The 25,666-nt window shown below is 37.0% G+C and overlaps 1 protein-coding gene across 4 annotated transcripts in view; it reads left to right on the top strand.

Moving 5' to 3' along the window:
• LOC129243881 (activated Cdc42 kinase Ack) overlaps positions 1–24,297 on the top strand; it is a 40,894-nt gene extending 16,597 nt beyond the window's left edge. For 3 of the 4 annotated variants that reach the window (XM_054881295.1, XM_054881292.1, XM_054881294.1), the window contains exons 2-6: positions 6,565–7,084; positions 7,158–7,828; positions 7,887–8,212; positions 8,279–10,244; positions 23,546–24,297. In XM_054881295.1, the coding sequence (XP_054737270.1) occupies positions 6,587–7,084; positions 7,158–7,828; positions 7,887–8,212; positions 8,279–10,244; positions 23,546–23,645 (3,561 nt within the window). In that variant the 5' untranslated portion in view covers positions 6,565–6,586 and the 3' untranslated portion in view covers positions 23,646–24,297. Of the gene's footprint in view, positions 1–3,992; positions 4,086–6,564; positions 7,085–7,157; positions 7,829–7,886; positions 8,213–8,278; positions 10,245–23,545 lie in introns of all 4 variants that reach the window. The other variant, XM_054881293.1, reaches the window with a different exon arrangement.
• The last annotated feature ends 1,369 nt before the right edge of the window (positions 24,298–25,666 follow it).

Raw genomic sequence — 25,666 nt, 5'->3', positions numbered from 1 at the left:
GAGCCAGACATAGGCAACGTATGTTTGGCATGTGATGGTAATCCGCACGAGACTAACCACCAATTCACATCCCACCTTAAACTCACTCATCTAACACCCCTTGCCGTCTGAACCCACCCCGGTAAAACAGCATACTTTCTGGGCCTAGATGAGGTAGACGCCAACGACCAGTGATTTCACAATGCTTAACAGGGCTTTGTGAACTGGCATTCCCATGGCAGCCGGTTCTACGTTACCATAATGACTCGGGTTTTTCTGAACAAGGGCTGCCGCCCCAGTAAACTAGCCCTGTCTAGTGTAACGTATCCCACCCCCAATCTATCGTCACAGGAGCAATCCCTCGCAGCATGTTTGCTCCAAACAAATACTTCTCCTCAGGGCTGGTATTGAACCGAACCTTAACCAAAAGTATTCTACTGCTGTATATGCCACAAACGGCTCCACCCGAACTCCACCTCGGTTAGGTGCAACAAGTGTCATCTTAAGACCTCTTCAGACCTTAAGACGCACAGCGAGTGCTCCTCGAGGTATGTGCCCACGTGTTGCTCCCGCCATCAGGCGGCCCCTGCCTCAACGGCTATATCGTCCAATGTGCCGCCAAACTAACGCCACAAACCAAACCTTAACGGTCAGGAGCCCACAGGTGCAATACAACTCCCCCATCGACCCACAACCCTCCTGCTCCTATTCCAGTGCGGGGACAAACCAGCAGCTCTTGGTCCCTCGCACAGTCTGTTCCGTGTGTCAGACCAGAGTTCCTCGGAACGTGACAACAGTCAATTGCAATTCTTGCAATGGTTGGTGCCACTTTCGGAGGTGCTGTGGCTTACGCACCACCCGTGAGGGGTCACGCGACTACGTTACCCCCTGCTGCAGACCTCTGCACCCGCAACCGCCCCCCGTGGCGCGGTCGCCCGTCAACATCAAGCCGCAACAAATATTGCGGAACGCACAGCAGGTCCCAACGCAGACAACATCACGCGTCCCTCACCCCCCGTGTTACGACCATACTCCCGAAGAGTTTCGAGCTCCTCCAACTGAACTACAACGGACTCATGAGCAAGACAGATGAGATAGTCGACTTCATGAGCCGTCATGGAATCAAGATAGCTGCGATCCAAGAGACAAAATTGCACGCTAGCTCCTCCTCCAAGGGCGTAGCCAGGATTTTATTTTGGGTCGATCAGGGTTGGGCAAACTCATTTTAGATGCGAAATATGGAAATGTCACATTTTATTCAAGAAACATACGCATAAGTAACTCACACACTAGGTAAATCTATACAAATGCTAAACGGCGTGGGTCTTCAGCAAACCTGTCTAGAACTCTTTTCAATATATCTTTCTCGTTGTCCATGACCATTTGTCTGTGTACACTTAAAATGCATAATCCTGTTAAAAATGAGTTATCAATACGGATTTTATGAATTTATCATTATTTCCTTACCATTCAAACGATTATCGACCATAGTTGATCGGAGCCAAGTCTTCACTCGTCTCAATGGGCTAAATGTCCTTTCAATCGAACTTTTTGTACACGGTAATGCAATAGCGATAGCCAACCTCGTTGTTGGAAAAAATACTGGTTATATACCTATGATACCAAACCTTCATATCGCTAGGCCAGACGTTAGAAGTGTGCGGGGTTAAATTGGAGTTTCCATGGTTTGCCCATAGACAATATTACGTGCTTGTTCGGGAGTCGGCCAGTCATTATCAATGTTTGTTTAAGCGCCGAAAAAACGAAACAAAACAAAAAACAACTAAGTTGGTTGCCGATAAAGCTTTTCATTGAATGTTGACCTCATTATTTTCCATTTGAATTACGAATGATTCATTGAATCACCATCTGGTCAATCTTCCCGATCTAATGAATTGGAGTAGGAAGGTTGACTGGGATTCATAATCGCTTACGAAATATTGCAATCGAATAAATTTTAGTTGGCGCAAACAAAATACAGCTTTCATTCGTAGGTCGGAGACTCGAGCAGCGGATTTTTGTATTATTTTCCCTACAAAATATCTAAATATGCATTTTGCCTATGGCCCGCAACACGATAAGCGTATATACATACATACACGTACACGCATCGCCACTACCGCCGTTCCCTGACCAATTCAGTTTGCCGCCTTGTGATATAATTGAAATGGAACTGATGTAATCGCATTTTGTTACGCTTTTCCATTCCGTCATTCTACGACAACAGCTATAACGTAAACAATAATATGCCTGTTGAATCGTACACAAGTTCGATACAAAAAATTAAAAAAGAAAACAGTAATGCAATAAGGTGATAAAGCAATACAACTCTATCGTGTGGTGGACTCAATGAAAGTTCAAGTTTAAAGCACGTTTCACTCACATTTCTTTATTTGGTTGGTAACCCAATTTATATCTATTATTTATTTGCATATTGCTTTATATGTATACTTGTATTTTAAATTGTTTTTCATTTTACTACTTAACTTTAGTTATAAGTAATGTGCCATGAAATTTCCCATATCGGTTGTGTTCTTTCTTGAAAAACCAACTATCGGCTTATATGTTAAAAAAAAAATTATACATGGAAAGCCCAAAATGTGGAACAGTTGACATGTAGACATGTAATTTGTTGATTTCAACTCATTGGTATAGATGTAATTTAACCAAAAAGTTTACATTTAATAAGTGCAATATGAATTGGAAATTTTAATGAATGCAGATTTTTAATTGTAATCCCTTAGTGCCACACTAAAAAAATGCAAAAAAAGATCCCTGTAAGGATCTTTTTAGATACTAAATACCTGAACTACATCATATGGGTATTAAGGTACAGGTCCGCTGCTATTATCTATCGATTTCCTTGTGCTTCACAGTGGGGATTTTTCGAGCAATTTTTTTCAAAAATGGCTACAGGATCTGATCAATAGTTTTTTGTTTTTTAATTTCTAGACCCGAATTTAATTTTTTTTATTATATCAAAACACACTAGACATTGAATTGGGATATTTTTATGAGAAATTCGGAGAAACTTTAAAAATAAAAAATTATATGTATTCAAAATCGGTTTGGAACATTTTTATTGCAGTTCTAATCAACGGTAATACATCAGAACAAATTTCCCAGCCTTCACCCCTTAGAAACCATTCCCTAACTACCTTAAAACTTAAAAACTAATATTTTTCATGGAGAAACCTATAAAAAAATTGATATAAAGTTTTTTGGTGTTGCTGCATCCGAATTCATTGTCCGTTTGTCCTTGCGGGGTCAAATTAAAAACCAGTTCAAGATCAAAACTGGAATATTCACCGCAAAAATTAAAAAAAAATCATATATACGTTTTTGGCGTTGCTGAATTGGAATTTGTTATCCATTTGCCAGGTGGATACCTTTGCGGGTTCTGATCAGAAGCGAAGTCATGGTGGCCTTGATTCACCTTAAGACAAACGTTCCACAACAAAAACGGTTTGATTTATGAGGAAGCAATTAATTCACTGATGTAACTTTTATATATAAATAACTTAATTTATAAATTGTATACATAACTTTAAATATATGCAAACTTGTACCTTAAATTGTTTTGCTATATTTGTGAAGCGCATTCTTATTCAAACACGTATCCGACAGCAGGCTAAAAATGATTTTTTTTGTTAATTTTTTAAGCGATTATGCAAACTTTTAATCATTTTTAGACCCTCAGGGAGATGATTTCACTCTCTCAGAGGCGAGTCTAATAGCGGAACAGACAAACATTAAGGGGTGTCTTATAAGCTACTCTAAAGCATTCGATTAAAAAAAATCCCAAAAAATCAACAGAACGACGCACAGTGATTTAAACAATAGACAAAAATCAAAAAATTAAAAGCAATATTTTAGAAAAACTAAAATGGAAATAAAATCATCATTATATTGCTCAAATAAAATCACCTTAAGTTTATTTTTATTTTTTGTTTCCTTATCAGTAAAATTATGATTAAGTCTACCTAAATAAAATCCTATTTTGTTTTTTTTAGATTTGATCAACATTTATTATTGTATGGTAGTTCGTTCTGAACGTTTCGATATTTTATAGTTTTACTCGTTTATTATGGCAAATATTCAGCAAGGTATGTAAATATTTTAATATATGTTTGGTATTTTTCTTAATTTTTTTTGTAAAGTAGTCATTAGTTTTAGAAAACTCTATTTTTGGTAAAAGGTCCCAAAAGGTGCCTTTCCAAATTTGTTGTTATTTGATATTTTAAACTGTTCTGTTTTTAAAGGTATAGGTCTTTTTTTGCGCAAAGTTGTACTTTATTCCGAATTTTTATTTTTTAGGTACTTTGCCAAATATAAAAAATGAAGATTCGGTGGATACATGGATTTCATTGCCCAAAAAACAAAGGAAAAATAAGTTAGTTGAAAAGGTTCTAAACCTAATGAGACTTCAGACTGTCACGAAAGCAACTAAGCGGGAATTTGAAAAATCTGTTGGCATTTTTTGTGGAAAAATAAATATTAAATGGCAAAAAGCCAGGTTACGGGTCCACTAATGATGGGAATACGGCAAGAATTTTTTTTCAAAATCCCAAAATAAGCTCTGAAATAACGGGCATTGATGAGAATTTGGTTTTTAAATTTTCTCAAATATTACGTGTTGTGTCTTCTCCCCCCTTTTATATCTTCTCTGAGAAAGACTACCACTTCGCATTCTTTTAATTTTTCGGATATTAAAACCTATATTTTAGAGGAAAATGTAAATCAATTTGATTTAGAAAATATTTCAGATAGTGACTAACTAAATAATTTTCTTTTTCTTCCTTTCCTATGTTAAGTATATTTTTTTGTACTACTGAAAAATATTTTTTTTTTTATTATTTAAAGTTTATTATATAAAGTTGGTGAATGCGTTAAAAATATTCCTAGCTAATTAAAGAGGAAGCATAATTTTGATTTTTTGCAATGTATAGCAAAAATTATTGTTTTAAATAAATTAATATTATTAAAAGTTCAATGTTTAATATTCTAAAATTTTTCGTTTATACTTCCTGCCTCCTAACTTAGCCCAGAACTTTTTTTCATGCTACAGTTGTAACTCTATACATGAGCTACACAACTGCTTTTATTAAATTAAAATCGGTAAAGTAATACAGGAGTAGTGATTTTTGTCCGATTAGCCCATATACCTGAATCACTGTGCGACGTGGCGGCAAAAAGAAAACGACTTGCACTACTGATAATTTGATAGTGACTTTTGCCAAGAGGGATCGTTTTAAGCCATCAAAGGCTATTGCAGCTGAAACCAATAACTTAGCTTCAATGAGAATTGTCGTCGTCGATTGTACAACATGAACCTACCAGGCATAATAGCTCGTCAAGTTCCAATGTTGAAACAAACAAATTTAAGGAAGCGAAAAAGTTGTGTTCAAGAGCACAAGCCATTGTATGGAACAGACGCTATGAAAAAATGGTATAACTTACTTTGGAACGATGAAACCAAAAGGAAATTTACTTGGAAATGATGTTGTGCGAAGTGTTAGATGTCCTAAAGGACAAGAGCTTTCATCGCGGTTCACAAAAAACCAATCAAGCACGGTAGCGCCAACATAATGATTTGGGGATGTTGATATGGAGTAGGATCTATTCACCTCATAACTAATGTACACATTTATTTACAAAGACTACTTCCATTTCCTGAGAAGAATATGTGGGAGGATTTTTATTCAAAATAATGACCCACAATACTTCTCCAGTTAGTACAGGAATGGAATAAGAAAATAAAGTTCAAGTTATGGATTAGTTAAGCCAGTCACCCAACCTAAACCCCATTGAAATCCTTTGCGAAGATTAAAAGAAGCCAATCGGGAAGGAAACATTCAAAAATAGTCAAATATTTAGTCAGGAAAAGAAGTTCAATCTGGATGGGCCGGATGGATACAATTATTATTTCCATGACTTAAGAAAGGAGGAAAGATACTTGAGTGACATCACAGCCATGAGGGTGGTGTTCTGGTATGGGGTGCAATGTCGTACTATCGTACGCGTTCGAATTGAAAATTGTAGACTACAAAATGACGAGAAACGGTTATGAAGCTTTGTTGGAATCATCTTTATCCGAGACTCGTGAAACATGTGGACCTATTTATTGGATGTTTCAACAGTTACACTATCCTGTTTATATCCAGGTACAAGTGCGGTCAAAATTTGGATTGCGCCCCAAAACATTGAAACTTTAGCATGGCCACCGCATTCCCCAGATCTAAATATTATTGAAAATCTGTGGGGATGGCTTGCTCGTAAGGTTTATGAGAATGGGCAAATTTGAAGGCAAAAATGCTTATTTCGACTCAAATTGAAATTTCATATGAATCAATAAATCAAGCAGACTATTACAACTGCTGAAGTTTTACTGCTGCATAATACCGTTAGATGGAATGATATTTTGATGCTTGTTTATTTTCGTGCAAAGTACAGTCTTCACTTGAATTATTAGAATCCTTGGTATTACTAGGTCCATTTAATAACCATTTTCTTCTATAAAAATTATTGCCTCTAATCATAATTGGAATTAATCCTGAATATTTTTGTTTTTTGTTTAATTTTTAGCCAGTCCTTGTAATACAATATTATGGCTTCCCCAGTAAATACTGACACATTCGTTGCTGGTTCGACTTCGTCTGTAAATTTCATTAATACAACGAGTGAAACTGAGTGGTTGGAGGATTTGCTGCATGAGGTACAACTCGAGCAATTTCTTGAACGTATACGCGATGATTTACAAGTGACTCGCCTGGCACACTTCGACTACGTGCTTCCGGAGGATCTGGAACGATGCGGGTTGGGTAAGCCAGCTGTGCGCAGACTCATGGAGGCGGTGCGCAAAAAAAAGGCACATCAATGGCGGAAAAATATACTTTCGAAACTGATTGGTGGTGGCAAGCAACCCTCGGCTAAAAAATCCCAACAAGCTGTAAATAAAGAACAGCAAAATACTCAACTTACATGCCTTATACACGAAAAGGATATCACACTCGGCGTTAAATTGGGCGATGGTTCATTCGGAGTGGTGCGTCGCGGTGAGTGGCATACCGCTCCAAACGGGAAAGTGTTAGCCGTTGCGGTAAAGGTTAGTAATTGAATTGTAAATTTATATAATACGAGTATAGTTTCATACCAAAATAATTGCACATTATTTTCAGGTGCTAAAATCGGATAATCTCACACAGCCGGGTATTATAGGCGACTTCTTTCGTGAGGTGCAGGCAATGCATGCTTTGGATCACTCGAATTTGGTGCGTTTATACGGCGTTGTGCTTTCTCAACCAATGATGATGATCACCGAGTTAGCCGAACGCGGCTCTTTATTAGATACTTTGCGCAAACAGTGCAAAAATACACCGTTGACCAACATTTGGAATTGGTCAGTACAGATCGCTACAGGCATGGCGTACTTAGAGCAAAAGCGCTTCCTTCACCGTGACCTGGCGTGTCGGAATGTCTTACTAGCATCCGGCAATAAAATCAAGATTGGTGATTTCGGTCTTATGCGGGCGCTGCCGCAAGAAGATGATTGCTATGTTATGTCTGAGCACAAAAAGGTGCCGTTTCCTTGGTGCGCACCAGAATCTTTACGATTTAGGCAATTTTCGCATGCTTCTGATACTTGGATGTTTGGTGTAACGCTATGGGAAATGTTTACTTTCGGCGAGGATCCCTGGGTGGGTCTAAATGGTTCCCAAATCTTACGTAAAATTGATAGGGAGGGTGAACGACTTCATCAACCAGATGCTTGTCCGCCAGATGTTTACGAAATGATGCTGCAGTGTTGGGACAAAACACCTGCTGAACGGCCAACTTTTGCCGCTTTGAAGTAAGTGAGATGATGAATAAGTCTGCGCGTAAGACTAACTTTTCAATTTTATTTTAAGAGAATTTTTAGTTGGTATGTCACCGCCTGTATATAAATCATTACGTTCCTACCATGAAGAAAATCGGCTGGAGATCGAAGCTGGTGATACTTTGGCTATCATTGACGGTCGCGCTGATTTGAAACTAATTAAGGGGCAAAATCAACGCACATTTGATATTGGTGTCTTTCCGCGCAACATATTGGAGAAGCCGAAAAATACAAATAGCGACCTGATACGACCATTGCACGAGAGCATTCGTCAAAGCGGTGGGCATGCAGGTTCACCCTTTGGCTTTTGCTGGGGAGGGGCGGGTGCAATGAGTTCGAGTGCCGAAATGCAAGCAGGCAAGTGTTTCTTAAATATTTAGCTTTATAACTGACTAAATTAATAAAAAATCGAAAAAATTTTAGAGAGAAATCGTAAATGTGCTTCTATGCAGCCACAAATGTTACAACAAGCCCCCCATGCCAAAGAGAGGAAGTCGGTATCTAATAAACAGTTTGCATATAATAAACTGGTTAACGAACGGGGTGTTGAACTGCAACGTAATCAAGCAACCCAGGCAATAAAGGGAAAGGGACTCAGTCATCTTAAACAGGCCCCACAGCGTCCACCTCCGCCGCAACAACAACAAAGTGAAGGTGTTCTAATTGATATTTCGCCGGAATTTGGTCCGCCTTCATCGTCCACAAAAGGAGATGGTAGTAATTCACTAAAAGTGGATAGCTCATTCTGTATATTGGATGCACCGATTGATGTGCCGACTGCAGGAGAAGAATACAACGTACCGGGAGGCGCTACTGACTCAGGATCACCCTCACACAATTTCGGCACAGTTAAGCAAAGCTTTCGAATTGGAACCTCACCGCTGGGACAACGTCCACAGCCACCCCCATATCAAATGCCACCCACTTATTCGAATACCATTGAATTCTCGCAACAACAGCAAACACAATTGATGCAGCAGCATGATCCGTTTGATACTAGTAGTGTAGAAATGGATAGCAGTGAAACAACGGAGAATAATGCGAATGCCGGTGCTTTTGCGCTTTACTCTAACGTTATGCGCCAACAACACGATCATCTACAAGAGTCAATATTGCGCACAAATGCCACGCAGTCAATATATAATAGCTCTTCAGCGAGAAAAAGCCTTTTTAGTGCAGGATCCAATAGTCCAAGTAATAAGGAAAATGTACCACATACTCTTACCCCAGAAGGTCAAAGCATGATGAGTTCAGAAGGCCAAGATACCATACCATCAGCACTGAGTTTACTAAGTCTTGAGAACCCTATGGAGCAATCTAGTTTAGAGGACAATGTGGTGCTAGACAAATCATTTATTGCCGAATTGGAGAAAGACATGTACAGCAGTAAAGGTCAAAGTGATTACCAACGTAATTCCACGCAAATGTATGCTAATAAAGAAGTTGTCTATAAACAAAATTTAACGCCATTAAAAAATTCTGCCAATCAACCTAACTCAGCAAGTGCATCAAGCAGCGGCGCTTCCCCTAAAATGCAAAATCCCGATGCATACAGCCAACAACAGTATTCAACTAGAAGTGCTACAGAATCTCGTAATAGCCGCTCTAATGATCAATATAAACAAAACAATCTGGAAGTTGGTACAGCGGATGAAGCGGCAAGAATTGGAGGGGGAAACAGAGCGTCTGCAATAAGCACACAAGAAGTAATCAATCGAATATGGTATGAACGTGTCAGTGGCACTACTTCAACGAACTCATCCTACTATGAGATTCCAGTGGATAGTATTTACCAAAACCAAGGAGATTATGCCGAAAGAAATGCACCTGCCGTCACTTCCGAACAACCAAACCATAGCTTTGTGGCTATTTCAAATCGCGTTGTGGTGCCAAAAACGCAAGCAAGTCAAATTTATGCTTCAGCTGCTTCGCTGTACGGTAGTATTGGCAGTCGTGAAATGTACGACTTGGTGGCGCCAACACCCCCAACTTATTACGGTCAATTACCATTGAAAGCCACTAGCGTTGGAAATGGAATATTTTCAAACGGGTTAACAACCGCATCAGCAGCACCTGCAGCTGTGTACGATGAGGTGACGCTCGACGATTTTTTACGTCCACATCGGCCTGCGCCGTTGGCTCCACCACAACTTTCTGCACAGCAAATACAACGACGTCTGGAGAAACTGAAACACCAACAGGAGCAAGGTGGTGGAAATTTATATGCGCCTATTCCAGCCGATTCCGCTCGAGAGAATGAAAAGATTCAACAAATACTCAAGGATTTGGGTTCGGTCGCACAGGAAATAGATGTGCGTAATGCACTGAGAGCTGCAAATGGCGACGCAAATGCCGCAATACGACACTACAAAATCGATCAGCTGACAAGGTATGCAAATTTATGAAAGTAATTCAAATTACACTCATTGAATGTGCATACAATCTTGAAGTTTATAGGCTAATCTACCTGCGCCAATTCATATTTTGTTAAATTAAGTTATCTATCATGAAACTCTACGAAAGCAGTCCAGCAAATAGAGGTTGTGTCAATATAAAATCATGTTTAGCTAGCTCTCTATGACTTAGTTATACGGAATACGACTTGTTTCTCTTAAGGTAGTCGTAAAAGTCCTGTGCCATTTCTAAACTGATTTTTTATATTCTTTTTATATTTTTTTATATTCTTTATTAAGGATTTTATTTGCTTTTTTGTATATTTTTTTTTTCTGGCTATGTTGAATTTTCATTCAGAATACCCCAATTTAGTAATTGTCTGATGGACCATGTCTTCCCACTTGCCAAAGACATTAGCTAAAGTGCGTTGGAAGTGTTCGTACATGAGTTGTTTTTTTTTCCATCGCGTATGTGGAGCTTTGCGATTCAACGCGTCTAAGTGAAAGAGCAGCATGTACGCTGGTCCGTCGGTGAAGACTTTTGGATAGCAATAATGCTCAAATGCTTGAGGTGCGGACGGTAGTAGTCATCCTCGTAATTGAATCATCCTTGTCTAGCATTTTAAGCAACGTCTTTGTTCGCAGGTTGCATTTTGCATTGATGCAAGGATAGTACAGTAGGATAAGTTGTTATAATTAGTATCAGCGCATTCGTCATCACAACACGATGTGACTCCACATTGTAGGCACCTAACCTCTTTTGACAAAAATTGGCAATATGGCCAAGTCTGCTTCACATTCTGTATTGCTTTAGGGTAGGCGCGAAATACTCAACGTCACAAATGCATTTGAACAACTTTAGAGTTACCTTTAGAGGCAATCTTTACAGATTTCGGGGGATTCGCTTTTAATATTATTCAGAATAGCTTCTTCACTACATTTAAGTGAAATTCGGAATTTTATTTTATAAAGGTTTACATAACAATAAAATTATTATACAAACGGAAAGTAGTGCAGCGCTAGCATCGGAGGCTTTCGGCTGGTAGGTTCATTATGGCTCGATTAGAAGTAAATCAGTATCTTTGAGATAGTTATATAATGTAGATATGTTGGCTTCGGTTGGGTTTTTTAATATTTTAAGAGGGTCAATGTTGCGAAAGTAATAATGTTTAGTTGATGCAAGGTTAGGGCATGAAGACAGAAGGTGATTTATACTCAGGGTGGAGTTGCAAAACGGGCATAGATTGGGTGGAATGACTTGAAGTATATGGGCGTGTGTAAGTATTGTGTGGCCTAGTCGAAGGCGTATGTATGGTGTGACCATATTCGTTGGGATTGACTCACTAAAACCTGGTTTTACACGCTTAGGATTAACAAAGGAGTAGGGATGGTTATAATTACTCCACTCGCGTAGGAGATCACTTTGTCTTTGGTGTTTTATGAGACTGTAGATGTCATGTTTAAAGATGATATTGGTTGTAATGGTAGGGGTGATTCTCATTTGTTTTGCAATTTGGTCAGCATGTACCATTAATATCTGCGTGGCCAGGAATCCACATAATTTGGATTTTTTGTGGTTTGGTAGTTAGTGTCTCTCTTATAAAATCAATTATGTAGTTAGAGTTGTTGTAGTTCTGGATGGCCGAAAAGCACGATAAGTTATCAGTGCACACTATGAATTTGTCCTTGTTTTGGATTGCATACAAAAAAGCGTTAAAAATTGCAACTGCTTCTGCTGTAAAGATAGAGCAGAATGGGAATAAGAGCCCATAAGTTATTATTTCGTTTTGCTCTTTTACGACAGCATATGAAGTCTGTTCGGTCTTAGACCCGTCGGTATAGATCAGCTTCCAGCCCATGGCTCTGTCCGTAAATCTCCAAGCCGTACTGATAAATTTACGTGATAAGAGCCTTTGTGACGTTTATCAACAATGCCGAGCCGATATATGAGCGCTTTGTGGACAGGTACTTAATAACTTCTAATCTAGAACTTAGTTTACTTCTTATATAATGACAGTGTTCTGTAAAAGTGTACTTTTTATCTAATATTAAACCTAAGAACTTAAGGCTATTTGTACACTTTATATTAATGTTGTAAAAAGTAAGTGAGGGTACATCGCAATTTAATTTTTTACATATATGTAGTAATTTGCACTTATCGGGAGAAATGGAAGAGCCTGAAGTTTTGGACCAGGTATCAATTTGATGTAAAATTTCTGTGTACGTTCTTATGATATCTGTATTATTAGACTTTTTTGAAAATATGAGTACGTCGTCAGCGTAAAGCTGGTGTTCAACAGTGCTAAATTTCGATAAAATCATACTCAGCTCATTAAACGCTATAGTGAAGAGGATCACAGATAAAGGTGGAGGGGAAAGGTGGATGAATAGGAATTGGCTATTGAAACGTCGATTTTTCGATGGGATAGGAATGATTTTATAAAATTGTACATTTTTGGTCCAACTTTCCATTTATCAAGTTGTCTCAAAACAATATGGATGCCGATGCGGTCAAAGGTTTTCATGAAATCTAGGGACAGGAGGGTTATATGATTTTTGTTTGATAATGCGTTTGAAATGTAGAAATCTAAATGGAGAAGAGAGTCAATGGTTCCATGACCTCTTTTGAATCCGACTTGGCTGTGATGAATAGGACCTTTTGTATAGGCATACCAGGAAAGTCTAGCAGCGATAATTTTTTCTAATAACTTCCCTAAACAGGGTAGCAGGGATATTGGACGATAAGTGCAGATATCTAGAGGAGGCTTTTCAGCTTTAAGAATGGGGGTAACAGAGCTAGTTTTCCAAACTTGGGGGTAAATACCAACGGTAAGGATGCGGTTATATAATTGGAGAAGACGGGAAATCATGGACTATTTAGCACTACGTCATTTGATATTTTATCATTCCAGCTTATTCTCAACATTTTTCTATAGCACCACATTTCGAAAAAATCTAGTCGGTGTATGCTTACGGGTTTCAATGTCCAGACCTCACATCCATATAAGAGTATTGACCATACATAACATTTTAAAAATCTTGTCTTTAAACAGATTGGTATGTCCCGGCATGTCAGTATCTTTTTGATCTTCATGAAGGCCGCTCTAGCCATTTCTATTCTACTCTTATCTCCTGATTATGATCCCATTGGTCATTCAGCTATACACCCAAATACCTGAAACTTTTTACTCTCTCTATTGTTTTGCCCCTATGGTTAGTCTCGCATAGGAATAGTCTCTGCTGTTTTTTTTATTTTTATTTGAAAAATTGGAAAAGTAATGAATTACAATCACAAAAGCATTAGCGACTAGGCCATCAGCTTTATGTAACATAAGTATTTATATAATAATATTCGTGTATAATTTAGATTTCAAAATACAAATTAATTTTGTAAATAAAGTGTATAAAACTTTTAATGTTTTCTGCGTTAACTTCGGACAGAAGTTCTTCTATTGTGTGGCTTGATATTGATTGTCTTATTTAATGTAATGCTTCACAATTTGTAACGATGTGTTGGATAGAAAGTGTCTCTTCGTTGCAGAATTGACAAACGTGGTTTTGTGGGTTGTTGTTTTGAAAGAGGTTGCTGTGGGTCAGGCGTGTATGTCCAAGCCGAAAACGGGTATAAATAATCGTGTTTCGCCTTGTGGTTGTTGCTGGGAAGATTGGAGGGTTGAAGCTAGGATTAATGCATTTATAATAATGGTTTATGTTTTGCCATCGTTAAAACATTTGTTGTCGATTTGCTTTGTTAGTTGCGTTTTTTAGGTCGACCTTGTTAAAACTGCATATTGTGTGTAACGGCGACTTAAGGGCAAGTTTTGCTGCTGCGTCTGCTAAGGTGTTTAGACGTATTCCAATATGGCTAGGGATCTGTTTTTATTTACAATAATAAATTTGGTTTTATCAATATTTATATTTAGCCCGAAGTCTTTCCTGTGTTTTTTCCACTTTGTTTACAATAGTTTGGAGATCCTGGAAATTGTTTGCTACTAACGTTGTATCGTCTGCGTAGCGAATGTTATTTATATACATATATTCTACTAACTTTAATACCTATTTCTGCGTCATTTATTGCTTCTTCAAATATTTTTTCTGCGTACACGTTAAATAATAGTGGCGATAAAATGCAACCTTGTCTCACTCCTCTGTAGATTTTTGTCTCTCTTGTGGTGTTGTCTCCGAATCTAATTTCTGCAGTCTGATTCCAATATAAGTTTTCTATGCATTTGACGTCATATTTGTGATTTTTTCTGCTTTGTTTTCCGCGATGTTAATCGAGTTCGTATCGTTGCTAGCAATAAGTTATAAGATCAGAAGGAACGTCTGTGCCTGGTAGTGTTTTAGCCCGTATCATAGATGATTTAAATCTTTTGTTAATCAAGATGTAGTCAATTTGATTACGTTTTATATTTCTCATTCCATCTTGTGGTGATTTCCATGTGTACAGCCGTCTCTCTGGTAATTGATAATACGTGTTACGAATGGTGAATTCTTCTTCTTGACAAAAATGCACTAGTCTATTTCCTCTTTCATTTCTGTCTCCTAGACGGAATTTTCCAGTCACATTTGTTGTTTCCTCTTATCCTACTTTTGCATTGAAGTCGCCCATGATTATATTTATATTTTGTTTCTTAGTCATCATTAGAATTTTTTTAAGGCCATTATAAAAACTTTCAATCTCGTCATCAGTACAGTCAGCATTGGGAGCATATACTTGGATAATATTTAAATCAACTTGAATTGTTTTCAATTTTAGGATCGTCATCCTGTCAGAGTATGGAATAAATTCGCTAACTTTCCCACAATTCTTTTTCGCGATCATAATGCCTACTCCCCTTCTATGTCTTGAAGAGGCATTTCCTGAGTAATAAAAGTGTACGCCTTTTTTTATGCAGCCGTTTGATTGCCACCATGTTTCGCTTATACCGAGAAAGTCAAGTTTCAATCTGTTAAATTCATTATTTATTATTTGTGTGTTGTTTGTATGTAATTGTCATGGGGGAGTATACCTTCAGTGGTTTCCCGTTGCCTTCTGAAGGATTATTCATTTCAATAGTTTCTGACTGCTAATATCCTATTTTTTGCTTTTCTTTGCTCTTAAATGTCTTACATACACTGGGCATTGTTTATTTGTATATACATGGCTGTCGTCTAGACCCAAATTGAATTTTTCGTTTGCTCTTATACAATTAATACATTTATTTTTGAGGTCTTCTTTGCATTCGCTTGTTTTATGTTTTCCAAAGCATCTGCCGCATGTTTCTTCGTTTTTACATTCTAGCGATTTGTGGTTGTATCCTTTACATTTACGGCACATCGTCACATCAACTCCGTCATACACCTTGCATTTTTCCCATCCAATACTGACTTTAAATTTTTAGGGCGCTCGAGAAATGTTCTTCAGCCACTTCCAGTATAGCATTGTAATACTTTTGTTATTTTTTTGGACCGCGTATTGTTTCAAGACCTTTATTTCAGCTTGCTCCATACATTTGTTTTGCTTCTTCAAACATTCTAATAAATCTTCATTGTTCTTTTCGAAAGACATACCTGTTATCATCAATTTTGGCTTAAGTGGTCGGGGGATCTTAATCTCGTACTGGTCACTTATATTTTTTTCGATTATTGCTTTAATTTTATTTCTTTCCTCATTATTCACACTATTATCATATTCCCATTTTGACGTATTTTTATGTCAGCGAAGTTTAGCTCTTTAGGGTTAATTTTATTATTCAAGTCTTGTTTTGTTTTATCACTTGTTTGTTTTGTTTTTGGTTTTATTATAATAGGCTCACGTTTTTTAAATTCTGGTATATCCTCTGTTTTGTTTGTATTTTTATTGACGCGCTCTCCTTTATATCCCGTATGACTTGGCATTATTAGCCGAGTCAAAAGTAAGCTTAGCGTGACCATTTCCTCGACATCTTTAATCCGTTTAATCGAGATATCTTCGATTAATTCTATGAGAAAGATATTGGAAAACACTCGATTTCGCAACCCGTTAGTATCTCGCAATATTTCTAGGAACACAATGTATTTAACATTATCATCAGGTTGATATTGCTGCTTCTCGGAATTCATTAGTAATGGATGCATTTTATTTTTAGGACTATGCTGGACAGCCTCTTGTGTGACTTACCAATTCCAACAAAATTTTTATTTAATTCTTCATTCGTCTTCTTTTTTGCCCCATGGTTGGGTAAAGTTCTGTATCATCGCAACCCTCCTCCAACGGCAGAAATGCTTCATATAATAAATCTAATTAAATAGAGCTCTTCTTCCAAGAATTCAAAATATAATATAAAAGCTTGATAATCATTTGTTCCAGTTGTTTGTAATGTTTCGTCACAGTAAGAACGCGAATGAGAACGTTACTCCATCATTTGTTGTTGTGTGAATAAAAATTTCTACATAAATACGCCATGCTGTTTCCCGAGGGGAGTATGTATACGACGTATGCAAAAACTTTAACTTTAGACTTAGGCTACCTTAGCTAGCTTGTGGCGGTTGTCTACCATTGGGCACATGCAGTCTTATATCCTATTGAGATGCCTCGTGGAGAACTTGTCATTATTTATCCTATAACCGATATGAATCATTTATAAACTTCAGAGAGATCCCAGTGAGATCCTCTAACTCGTTGAAAACTTGTCTCCCTAAAATGGTGAATCTACGTCTGGCTAGAGCAGCACAATTGCATAGAAGCTGCAAAATCTTCCTTTTTATCGTAGGTCGTACAAGTCGTATTAGACAGTGGCTCATTATAACGGAAGTGGATAAGTGTACTAAGATGTTGCTTAGTTCGGCTCGCTGAGTTTCCGTGTGTAATATTGAGAGTTCGCCACAATTGTCGGGCGATTCTGTAAGTGGATTCATTACGCCATCTTTCTTTCGCTACAAATTTCTCAAAGATTAGCAGGTTACATGTCTGTAAGGGCATGCCTACGTCATTCTCTGTATATTCATTACTTCAGTTTGGTGCTGATGCTCGCTAGTTCATCTGCTTTACAGTTCCCCTCGCTGTCGCAATGGCCGGGAACCCATGGTACTTTTGGGTGGAATGAATAAGGCTTCTTACTTTTACAAAATCTTTTGAATTTAAATGAATTACAAAATTTCAATTCTTAAGTTACAAATTTGAATGATAAAAATACTTTACGTCATTCTGTGATGAACACGGCGAAAAAAAAAATACGTCAGCTGATTTACTGCTATCACCTTTAATGAATTCGCCTTGGAAAATAGCGGGTACATTTTTCATTCAAAAGGGTAAACTTAGGAATTTGTATTTTCCGTTTATCGTCGAGAAGACCATTTGGGTACGTCTGAGTCTTTCGTATTTGGTGAAAATCGGATATCAAGTCTATTGTTGTATAGTACTTGGCGGGTCGTATCGTCATCGTAGCATATGCGACAAAATGTACGCGAGGAATACGTTTCTTTGTAATCCTTTGTGTAAGCAAGAGTCTGAAATTTGTAATCATCCTCTTGTAACTCCCTTTTGGCAAAGAATAATGTGATGTTTGAGTTATTCCTAATGTACGCGTGCACCCAGTGCTTCATTTTTCTTTTATTTCTCCTCCGATGGAGAAAATAATGCAATAAAATAAATTCCTCTTCATCGCTCGACATATTGACAACTCGTACTTGTAAGATAACTGTTGTTGAATTGTGTGCGGACATGGTCATACATTTAAACTTAATGTCATGGTCGGTACATTTAAAAATAATGTAGACGCAGGATTTTGTTTTGCAGACGTTGGATAAAGGTGATAGACTTTAGCTAGCGCATCCCCAAAATTGTTTACCGTAATTCCAAACCGGTTTTAGTGTTTGCTAGTAAATAAGTAATTTGTTGCGGATTGAAAATCTTGAACGCCTACCAATGAGATGGTATGGCTTCTTCAAAGTCAAACTCTTCTCGTTTTTTCTTTACATGAGCTTTCAGAGCAGTTTGGGAGCCGATTTCACAAGAGAGAATGAGAAAGCTGTTGACTTAGCAAACCTTCAGAAATTGAATCATGTACAAAATATTGTATATGCCATTCTGATAATGCGCATGTTTTAGAAAGTAATAAAATACTTTTAAATGGGTTGGAATTTTTGCTAAAAATACTCAAAATTGTCTTGTAGGAGTGTGTTTCCTCCGATATGTTTTTAGACTACTCTTGACACTACTTTTTTAGTTTAATATAATAGTATTTTGTTGATTTCGCAAGAACCACATCGTATTTTTAAATGTTATAACGAAATCTAATAATCCTACATCGCCAGATCCTTCAAACCAGTCGGGAAATATTTTTTCTGTTTTCTCTTTAATAACGGACAACATAAACCTTTTGCGAAGAGCTGACGGTACCACACCATTTGGAGTCGACACACTTCGAAAGCCTTGCCTTCAGCACAAACAAGCCTCTTATCCCTGTCGTCCGTGAAGTTTTTGGACCTAATCAGGGCTTCTGAATGCAATTTTAACTCTCCTTTCCTTTCAGCTTACACAGCAATTTTCGGTAGGTACCGTATTTCCCGGATATAAGCACCGAGGAAAATTCACCAGTTTCCGTGCTTATAAGCGGGGAGTGCCTTTATAGAAATCCCTCTTATAAGCACTGATTGTGCTTATATTGAAATCCCCAATCACTAGTGCCTCTAACAGAACAACAGAACTACTGAGAATTCATTTATTTAAAATAAATAATTGCAAGTGCACAGAAATCAATACATTAACAGTTTTACTGAATTTTGTATCACTTATTGGGTTCTACATACTTACATACATCCATATGTGCATATAGGTATGCACTGCATATGATGAATGCACAAATTCATTTACATATCATTTTTAAAAAAGTCTGTAATTTTCGACTGAATGTTTAATTTAGAGAGTTCGAAATAATACTGTTCAATATTATCGATCTCGAGCATAAATTTATTTGTAGGCATAAGTGCTCTACGAATAGTGTTAATGGAATCAATGACTTCCTTATGGCTTGGAATGCTATCTGCAACACTATTAGGAGGTTCATCATCGGACGGGTCTTCCATTATTGAATTTTCTCCTTTTATGGCCTCTGCGATTATATGCTTGTCGGTAGATTCCCCCGAAATTTCTGAACTCTTCTTGTTGTAGCTCACTAAATATTATTATGTTTTCCTGATCCAGTTCGTCGTCGCCTTCCACGATCTCGGAATTTTCGGTGAAAAATTTGCACTATGTATAAATAAATAAAAAATAAATATTGTATAAAAAAATAAGGATGGCCATACCTTTTTAAAAGTGTTAGATATGGTCTCGGGCTTTACCAACCACAAAGCACGATGTATCATTTGAATTGCTGTCAACAAGTTAATCGATTTCTTAAACTCTTCAATGCTTCTTCCACTCTCCACAGAAAGTATCTGCTTCCTTACAATAATTTGACGATAATAAGCTTTGAATGGGTGGATAATGGCTTGATCGAGCGGTTGTAAAATTGATGTCGTGTTAGCTGAAAGGTACTGGAGATCTACATTTTGTAAAGGCACTAACTTTTGGGGGCGCGGCATTGTCGACGAATAAAATAACCTTTCTTTTCTGCAGTGTCATTTCATTGTCAAAAGATGTCAGTATCGATGTCCATATGTCTTCAGTCATCCAAGCCTTACTTTGCGAAAAGTAATGAACTGGTAAAGTTACATTTTTAAAACATCGTGGATTTTTGGGTTTACCGATAACGAAAGCTTTTTTGTAGTCCCCAGATGCATTGCATAGGAAGCAAACCGTCAACCGTTCTTTGCTTGATTTGTATCCTTTCGGTCGATCGTTATGCATGCTTAGAGTTGAGTTGGGCAGTGCCTTGAACAATAAACCACTTTCGTCGGCGTTGAATATGTTCTCATTCCTGTAATTTTGTATTAAATCGGGAAGCATTTTAAAAAAATCATTTGCACCCTCAACATTTGCTGATGCACTTTCTCCGTGAAGGTGTTTGAATGAAATTCCGTTCCGTTTTTGCCAGCGCCATAACCATCCGGTGGTGGCATTGAAATTCTTATTCATTTTAATAGACAATTGCGTTGGCTTTTCTTTCACCATGCTCCCAGATATGACAACGCCAGACGCACGCATTTGGTTGAACCAAATTGTTACCGCTCTATCTATCTCGGACGAATTGCTGCACCTATTCCGCTTCCTACGTATATTTCCCGAGTTACATTTTACGGCCAAACTGTCTTTTTCGCGAATTATTCGGTTAATAGTTGATCGTGAACATTTATATTTTACACAAAGTTCATTTTTATTTGTGTTTTGCAGTTCTGAAAGAATTGCCTTTTTTTGCCCATACGTTAAACTTGTTCGCGTGCTCATTGTTTACATTGTACATACTTCAACAAGAAACTAGGGATGTGTGCGCTAGTTAAATTTATGAATAAAATCGATAAAAGTATGATTGGTAAAAGGATTGACACAGTGCTTTTAAATAGAGTTAAAAGCCAAATAAATTCAAAACGTGTAGTAGAGGGTTTACAATATTTTTTTTTTTATTCAGTGCTTATAAACGGGAAAATTACAAAAGTTGAGAAAGAATTAGGTGCTTTTAAGCGGGAAATGCTTATAAGCGGGGTGTTTATATCGTGATTTTTTGTGTACATTGAAATAGGAGAATTTTTCTTACAATTTTCCTAGTGCTCATAACCGGGAAATGCTTATAACCGGGGTGCATATAAGCGGGGAATACTGTATATATGTGTAATAACGCTGCACTTGTGCCTCAGCTTAATCACTTTCTTCGCTAAAATTCTCTTCTTCCACATTTATCTCTTTTAAGACGAGATCCTCATATTGCTGGTCACCGACTTCTATCTCAAGATAACGATCTTCGGGACCTACATTCCAATCTAAATTTATATCGTCATCATCTTCACTATATTTCCTCTCAAATCTCTGGCGTAAAATTTGCATGGAGATTAAACGCGTTATCGTGCTGTTAGATGGGTATTCATACCCTGACCAGTTCGAATGCAATAGAAAAAGTTTTCTAACACATCTTGATTTATTTTACCGGTGAAAATAGATTTCCCGGCAGCTTGAATGACCGTAAAAACTAAATGTCTATTTCATGTTTACATTTTTCTTGGTGTGACTCCTTGAAAGGGTTTTTTGACTGGAAATTTTTCGCATCAAATTCATCAAACATATCCTCACTTTTTTTAAAATATCTGTGCGGGCTTAACACATTTTATCACGTATTCGTGGTTACCTAATAAATTTTAGCCATCATTCAAAATCAGCGTATCCTAATGAGACCATGTGCTTAACTGTTACTGGTCGGTTTATATTAGGGAATTTCTTTTATACAGAAAATCCAACTTCTGGGAAACTGTTCAATATGCGTGATAATGTTATGGTTTCGCGATTGGATTGTGATGCTATGAAATTTTTTGTTATTCGGTATAGTTTTACCAACTCAGAAATATATCTTTGTGCTTCTTGCTTCACTTTGCCTGTTTTGGAAATTATGGATGAACCACGAGAAAGCATTAACACAATTAGGAAAGAAATCTGTTTCTTCCTCACTTCCATGTCAGGTTGAAGTTTTGACATTAGTTTCCTAATGAATATCGGATCAAAACCTTGATAGGACACTGCATTAATAATACCATGCATGATGTCTTCCTGTGATAGATATGAGATCATCATGGATATAAAGTCATCCTGCTCTGGGTTCTCCGTCTCTGGTGCGTTAACATCAAAAGTGGATGGTCTTGTAGTCATAGCAGCAGTAATCTCCTCATTCATGTTAAAACCTTGTCCTCCTTGTGCCATTGTGCTTGTATTTTCTGTCTTTTCTTTTAAAATTGTTGATGAGCAGCTCAAGCTATCTGAATCAGTTACCGAAGTCTGAGAACTATAAGTACTAGCTGATGTAGAAGGACAAATACACGGTTGAATATCACACTGACACTGTATGCCCTTTGTCTCACGAAATTTTGCTACTTTCTTTCTAGAGTTCAAGTTGGTCTTTTGTTTTGAGATTCTGAACTCTGACAAATGTGATTTCAGACCTTTCAGAGTTGTCCTATTATTAGGAAATCTCTTATCCAAGTATTTTTTTAATTTTCTTTTCACAGTCTGGTAGACTCAGAAACTCAACTTTTTGAACTTTAGTTAGGTTTACACCAAAAGGCTCTAAATATCCAAAAAGTGTAGTATCCGTTTTGAAGATTGTAATGATATTATTGTTTATTATAAAGGCTGTCTATGTGTGTCTGCTACTTAGATTTCACTTTCATCGTCAGAAAACCTTTGCAAGGAAGCCTAAACATTTTTTGTGTGGTCACCTTTTGATGATGATGCTTTTAATTCTATTTTATTTTTTAAGACTATTGTCTTCTTGATTCAATTTTTTTTTTAAATTTTTCTCAAACATTATGTTTTTATCCAATTTAGTTTATTTCTTAATACGGTTGTGTTTTGTGTTAGAATCTTCCAGTTCTGTGAACAAAAAATCAAGTCGTAGCTCGAGCTTGTGCTTTATTCAACGAGAATCTTAAGATTAAATTAACAATTAAAGGACAGCTTTATTTTGTGAACTACGAACTAATGGAGAAAAATTACGTAATATGGGTGGGGAGGTCCCACAAAACACTCACAGTATATCCTGTAGGTTCGGTCACATCGACCCGATTGCCCTAGAATAATATTGTTGCGAATTTTATTACGTTAAAATTCAAATAAACCTCTTACAATAACACCTTGAGTTCGATCACTGGATTGTCGAATAAAAAACATAGATTAATGGCAACACCCTTGCTTTTCTTTATTTCCACGACTTCACTTCTGAATGTACATGTTCACCTTAAGACTGAATCACTCTATTTCTTTTCGTTTATTCGCTTACAAGTTCAATTTCCAACTGAATACCCCATGTGCATGCACCTCGACTTATATACAGGTGCTTAATAACTATCGTAATTTCTAGATCTTTCAGCTCGTATCTTCTGGCGAGTTCTGCTCTAGAAGCAGCTTTGTTTGTGCATTCAATTTTTCACGTGACCACTTTCCTTCATAAAACGTTCCGCGAACTATGGATAGATATCTTCTACTGCAAGCGTGGAGAGAATGAGTATAAGTACTCGTACTATCTTATTTTTAAGCATTCCAAAATCTTGAATCGTTTCATCTTCTGTCTCATAACATTTAAAAATAATCATTATATATAAAATTATGTAAAGAAAAGCCAATGCAATGAGTTTATTGACTTATATTTGCCAGTGACTGTATATATGATATGTATTAATTTAATTTTTCCAGACTCGGCCTTGCCAATCGTCCACAGTGTGAACAAGCGTTGCAGAAAACCGGTTGGAGCCTGGAGCTTGCAGCTGCTGTGTTACTAGAAAGTACTTCATAGAAGGTTTAGAATTTCCAAATTTCCGAAATACTCATTAAGTCATTGATTCATCATTCCAAATTGCATCACATCTTCTTGTTTTTAAAATTCGATGATTACTTTACGATGTTACAAGGCAGTTGTTGCGTTAGCATAAGTATATGCATCTACTATAGATCTTGGCCAAGTAAAGTACATAATCATCGAATACAAAAACAAAAAGCATCACAAAATGTTTTCGTATTCATTTTCACTAGCCGTCCTTTTTTAGAGCGAAAACATGAATATTCGGGCAGGTTTTGAAATTCACTTCCGAGTGCATTTCATTGAGACTTTTTCAAATTCTTAACATTTACTGAACCTGTCCGATTCAAAATACCTGACGTCAAAATTGGCACGAAGTATATAGATTTAGTATAGATTTTATTTATGACGTGAACTTATTAGCCTTAATATATAAACAGAAAAGAAAAATGTATAAACAATTGAAATAACCGAAGAATACTAACTTCAAGTTCTAAAAGCAGTGAATACATATTTATAGCGATACAAAATTCCTAATCTATCCACGTTAGCTGTATGAGCTTTGTTATAGATATTATAATATTGAATCAAATAAAAATTATAATACATGTATTTTTATGTAAATGGATTAAAGCTTATAAATGATTGCATGTAAATGGAAATAGTTTAAATCCTACACATGACATTTCTGAAATTGAACAAGGCATATAGAAGAATAAGAGCCTACATCTTGTCTTCTGTGTTAAGTTATGTGAAATTTAAAGTTCACATTTCATATTAAATTCAAGGTTCCTATATAATCTGCAAGATAAAAGGTTCTCGACGGATTCTGGCTATCTTAACGGAGTGGATTATTCAGACTTGTGTGTGGCAGATAAAGTGTATATGATTTTATAGGATTGAGTAAGATGAAATTACATGATTTATACTTTCATTAAATTTTCACACTTAGTTGCTGTAGCATCTCTAGAATGTAAAAAATATTGTAATTTAATGTTTTAGTTGAGTAATCCGTGGATGTCTTGGGGATATCCATCAATTTGCACACCAGCACCATATACGGTATTTGGGGCTTATAGGGCCGGAGTAGGTAGGGCTGGCAAGCCTCCTTAAATAAGCGTCACATTTTTGCTTGAATATTTCATTTATTATTTTTGAAGAAATAATTTGCGCATTTCGTCTTTATATCCTACTTTATTTGTTTCCATTTTTGTTGCTTGATAATAGAATTGCATAACTATGGCGTTCATCTCTGTTGTCCATGCTAGGCGCTGCCGAGGTTGGCCAGTTTTTGTGGTTGCTTGCAGACTGACCATGCAAAACACTTAGGGCTGGTTGATTTTAGGTCATCTGATTGTCTTCCTGATCGGGCCTGCGCTCATTGCGGTGCTCGCCCGAGGCTTGTGTTTTTCTTGGAACTATTTTCGCTGCAATGCTGGTAGAAAATTCCTAAAGTATTAAAGGTAAGATGCTAGTGTTGGAGGGCCCTTAGTGCAAACTATACCTTTTAAATTTAACCCCATTTCTTAAGTTGTGTGATATTTTTTATTATATTACTTATAATCGACACTAATGTGTCTGTATGTATACCCTCACTGGAGATATAATACGAAAAGACGTAATTCCATGGAACACAATTCCTTAACCATAAAAAATAAAAATTTATTGCCAATTTTATTTTTGCGTCGAACATCTTTAGCGTTCATCGAATAATAGAACGCTAATGCGTTCGGTGTCAGACATAGTAGAAACATTTTTTTCTAAATAATTTAAGACATTGGCATCGAACCTCGGAGGCGCCGAGGCGAATAAGATGACTTGTGGGGCAAAGCACAACCTAGATCGTCACGCATAAGCGTATATATGTACTTTGAAGGACATATAATTAATGTTTTGAGCCAATTCCTTTTCCTCCTCACTATACCGATTTTTTTTGGCCACGGACGGTCATTTTTGCGAAAGTTGTAGCATTAGTACTTGAAGTTTCTTCCGCAAGTACTGCAAGACTACACAAATAT

Source organism: Anastrepha obliqua, chromosome 4 (assembly GCF_027943255.1).
Source record: "Anastrepha obliqua isolate idAnaObli1 chromosome 4, idAnaObli1_1.0, whole genome shotgun sequence".
In the NCBI taxonomy this organism is placed as follows: Eukaryota; Metazoa; Arthropoda; class Insecta; order Diptera; family Tephritidae; genus Anastrepha; species Anastrepha obliqua.
The sequence above is the reverse complement of the archived record's forward strand: the minus strand, read 5'-3'. Positions and strand labels throughout refer to the sequence as shown.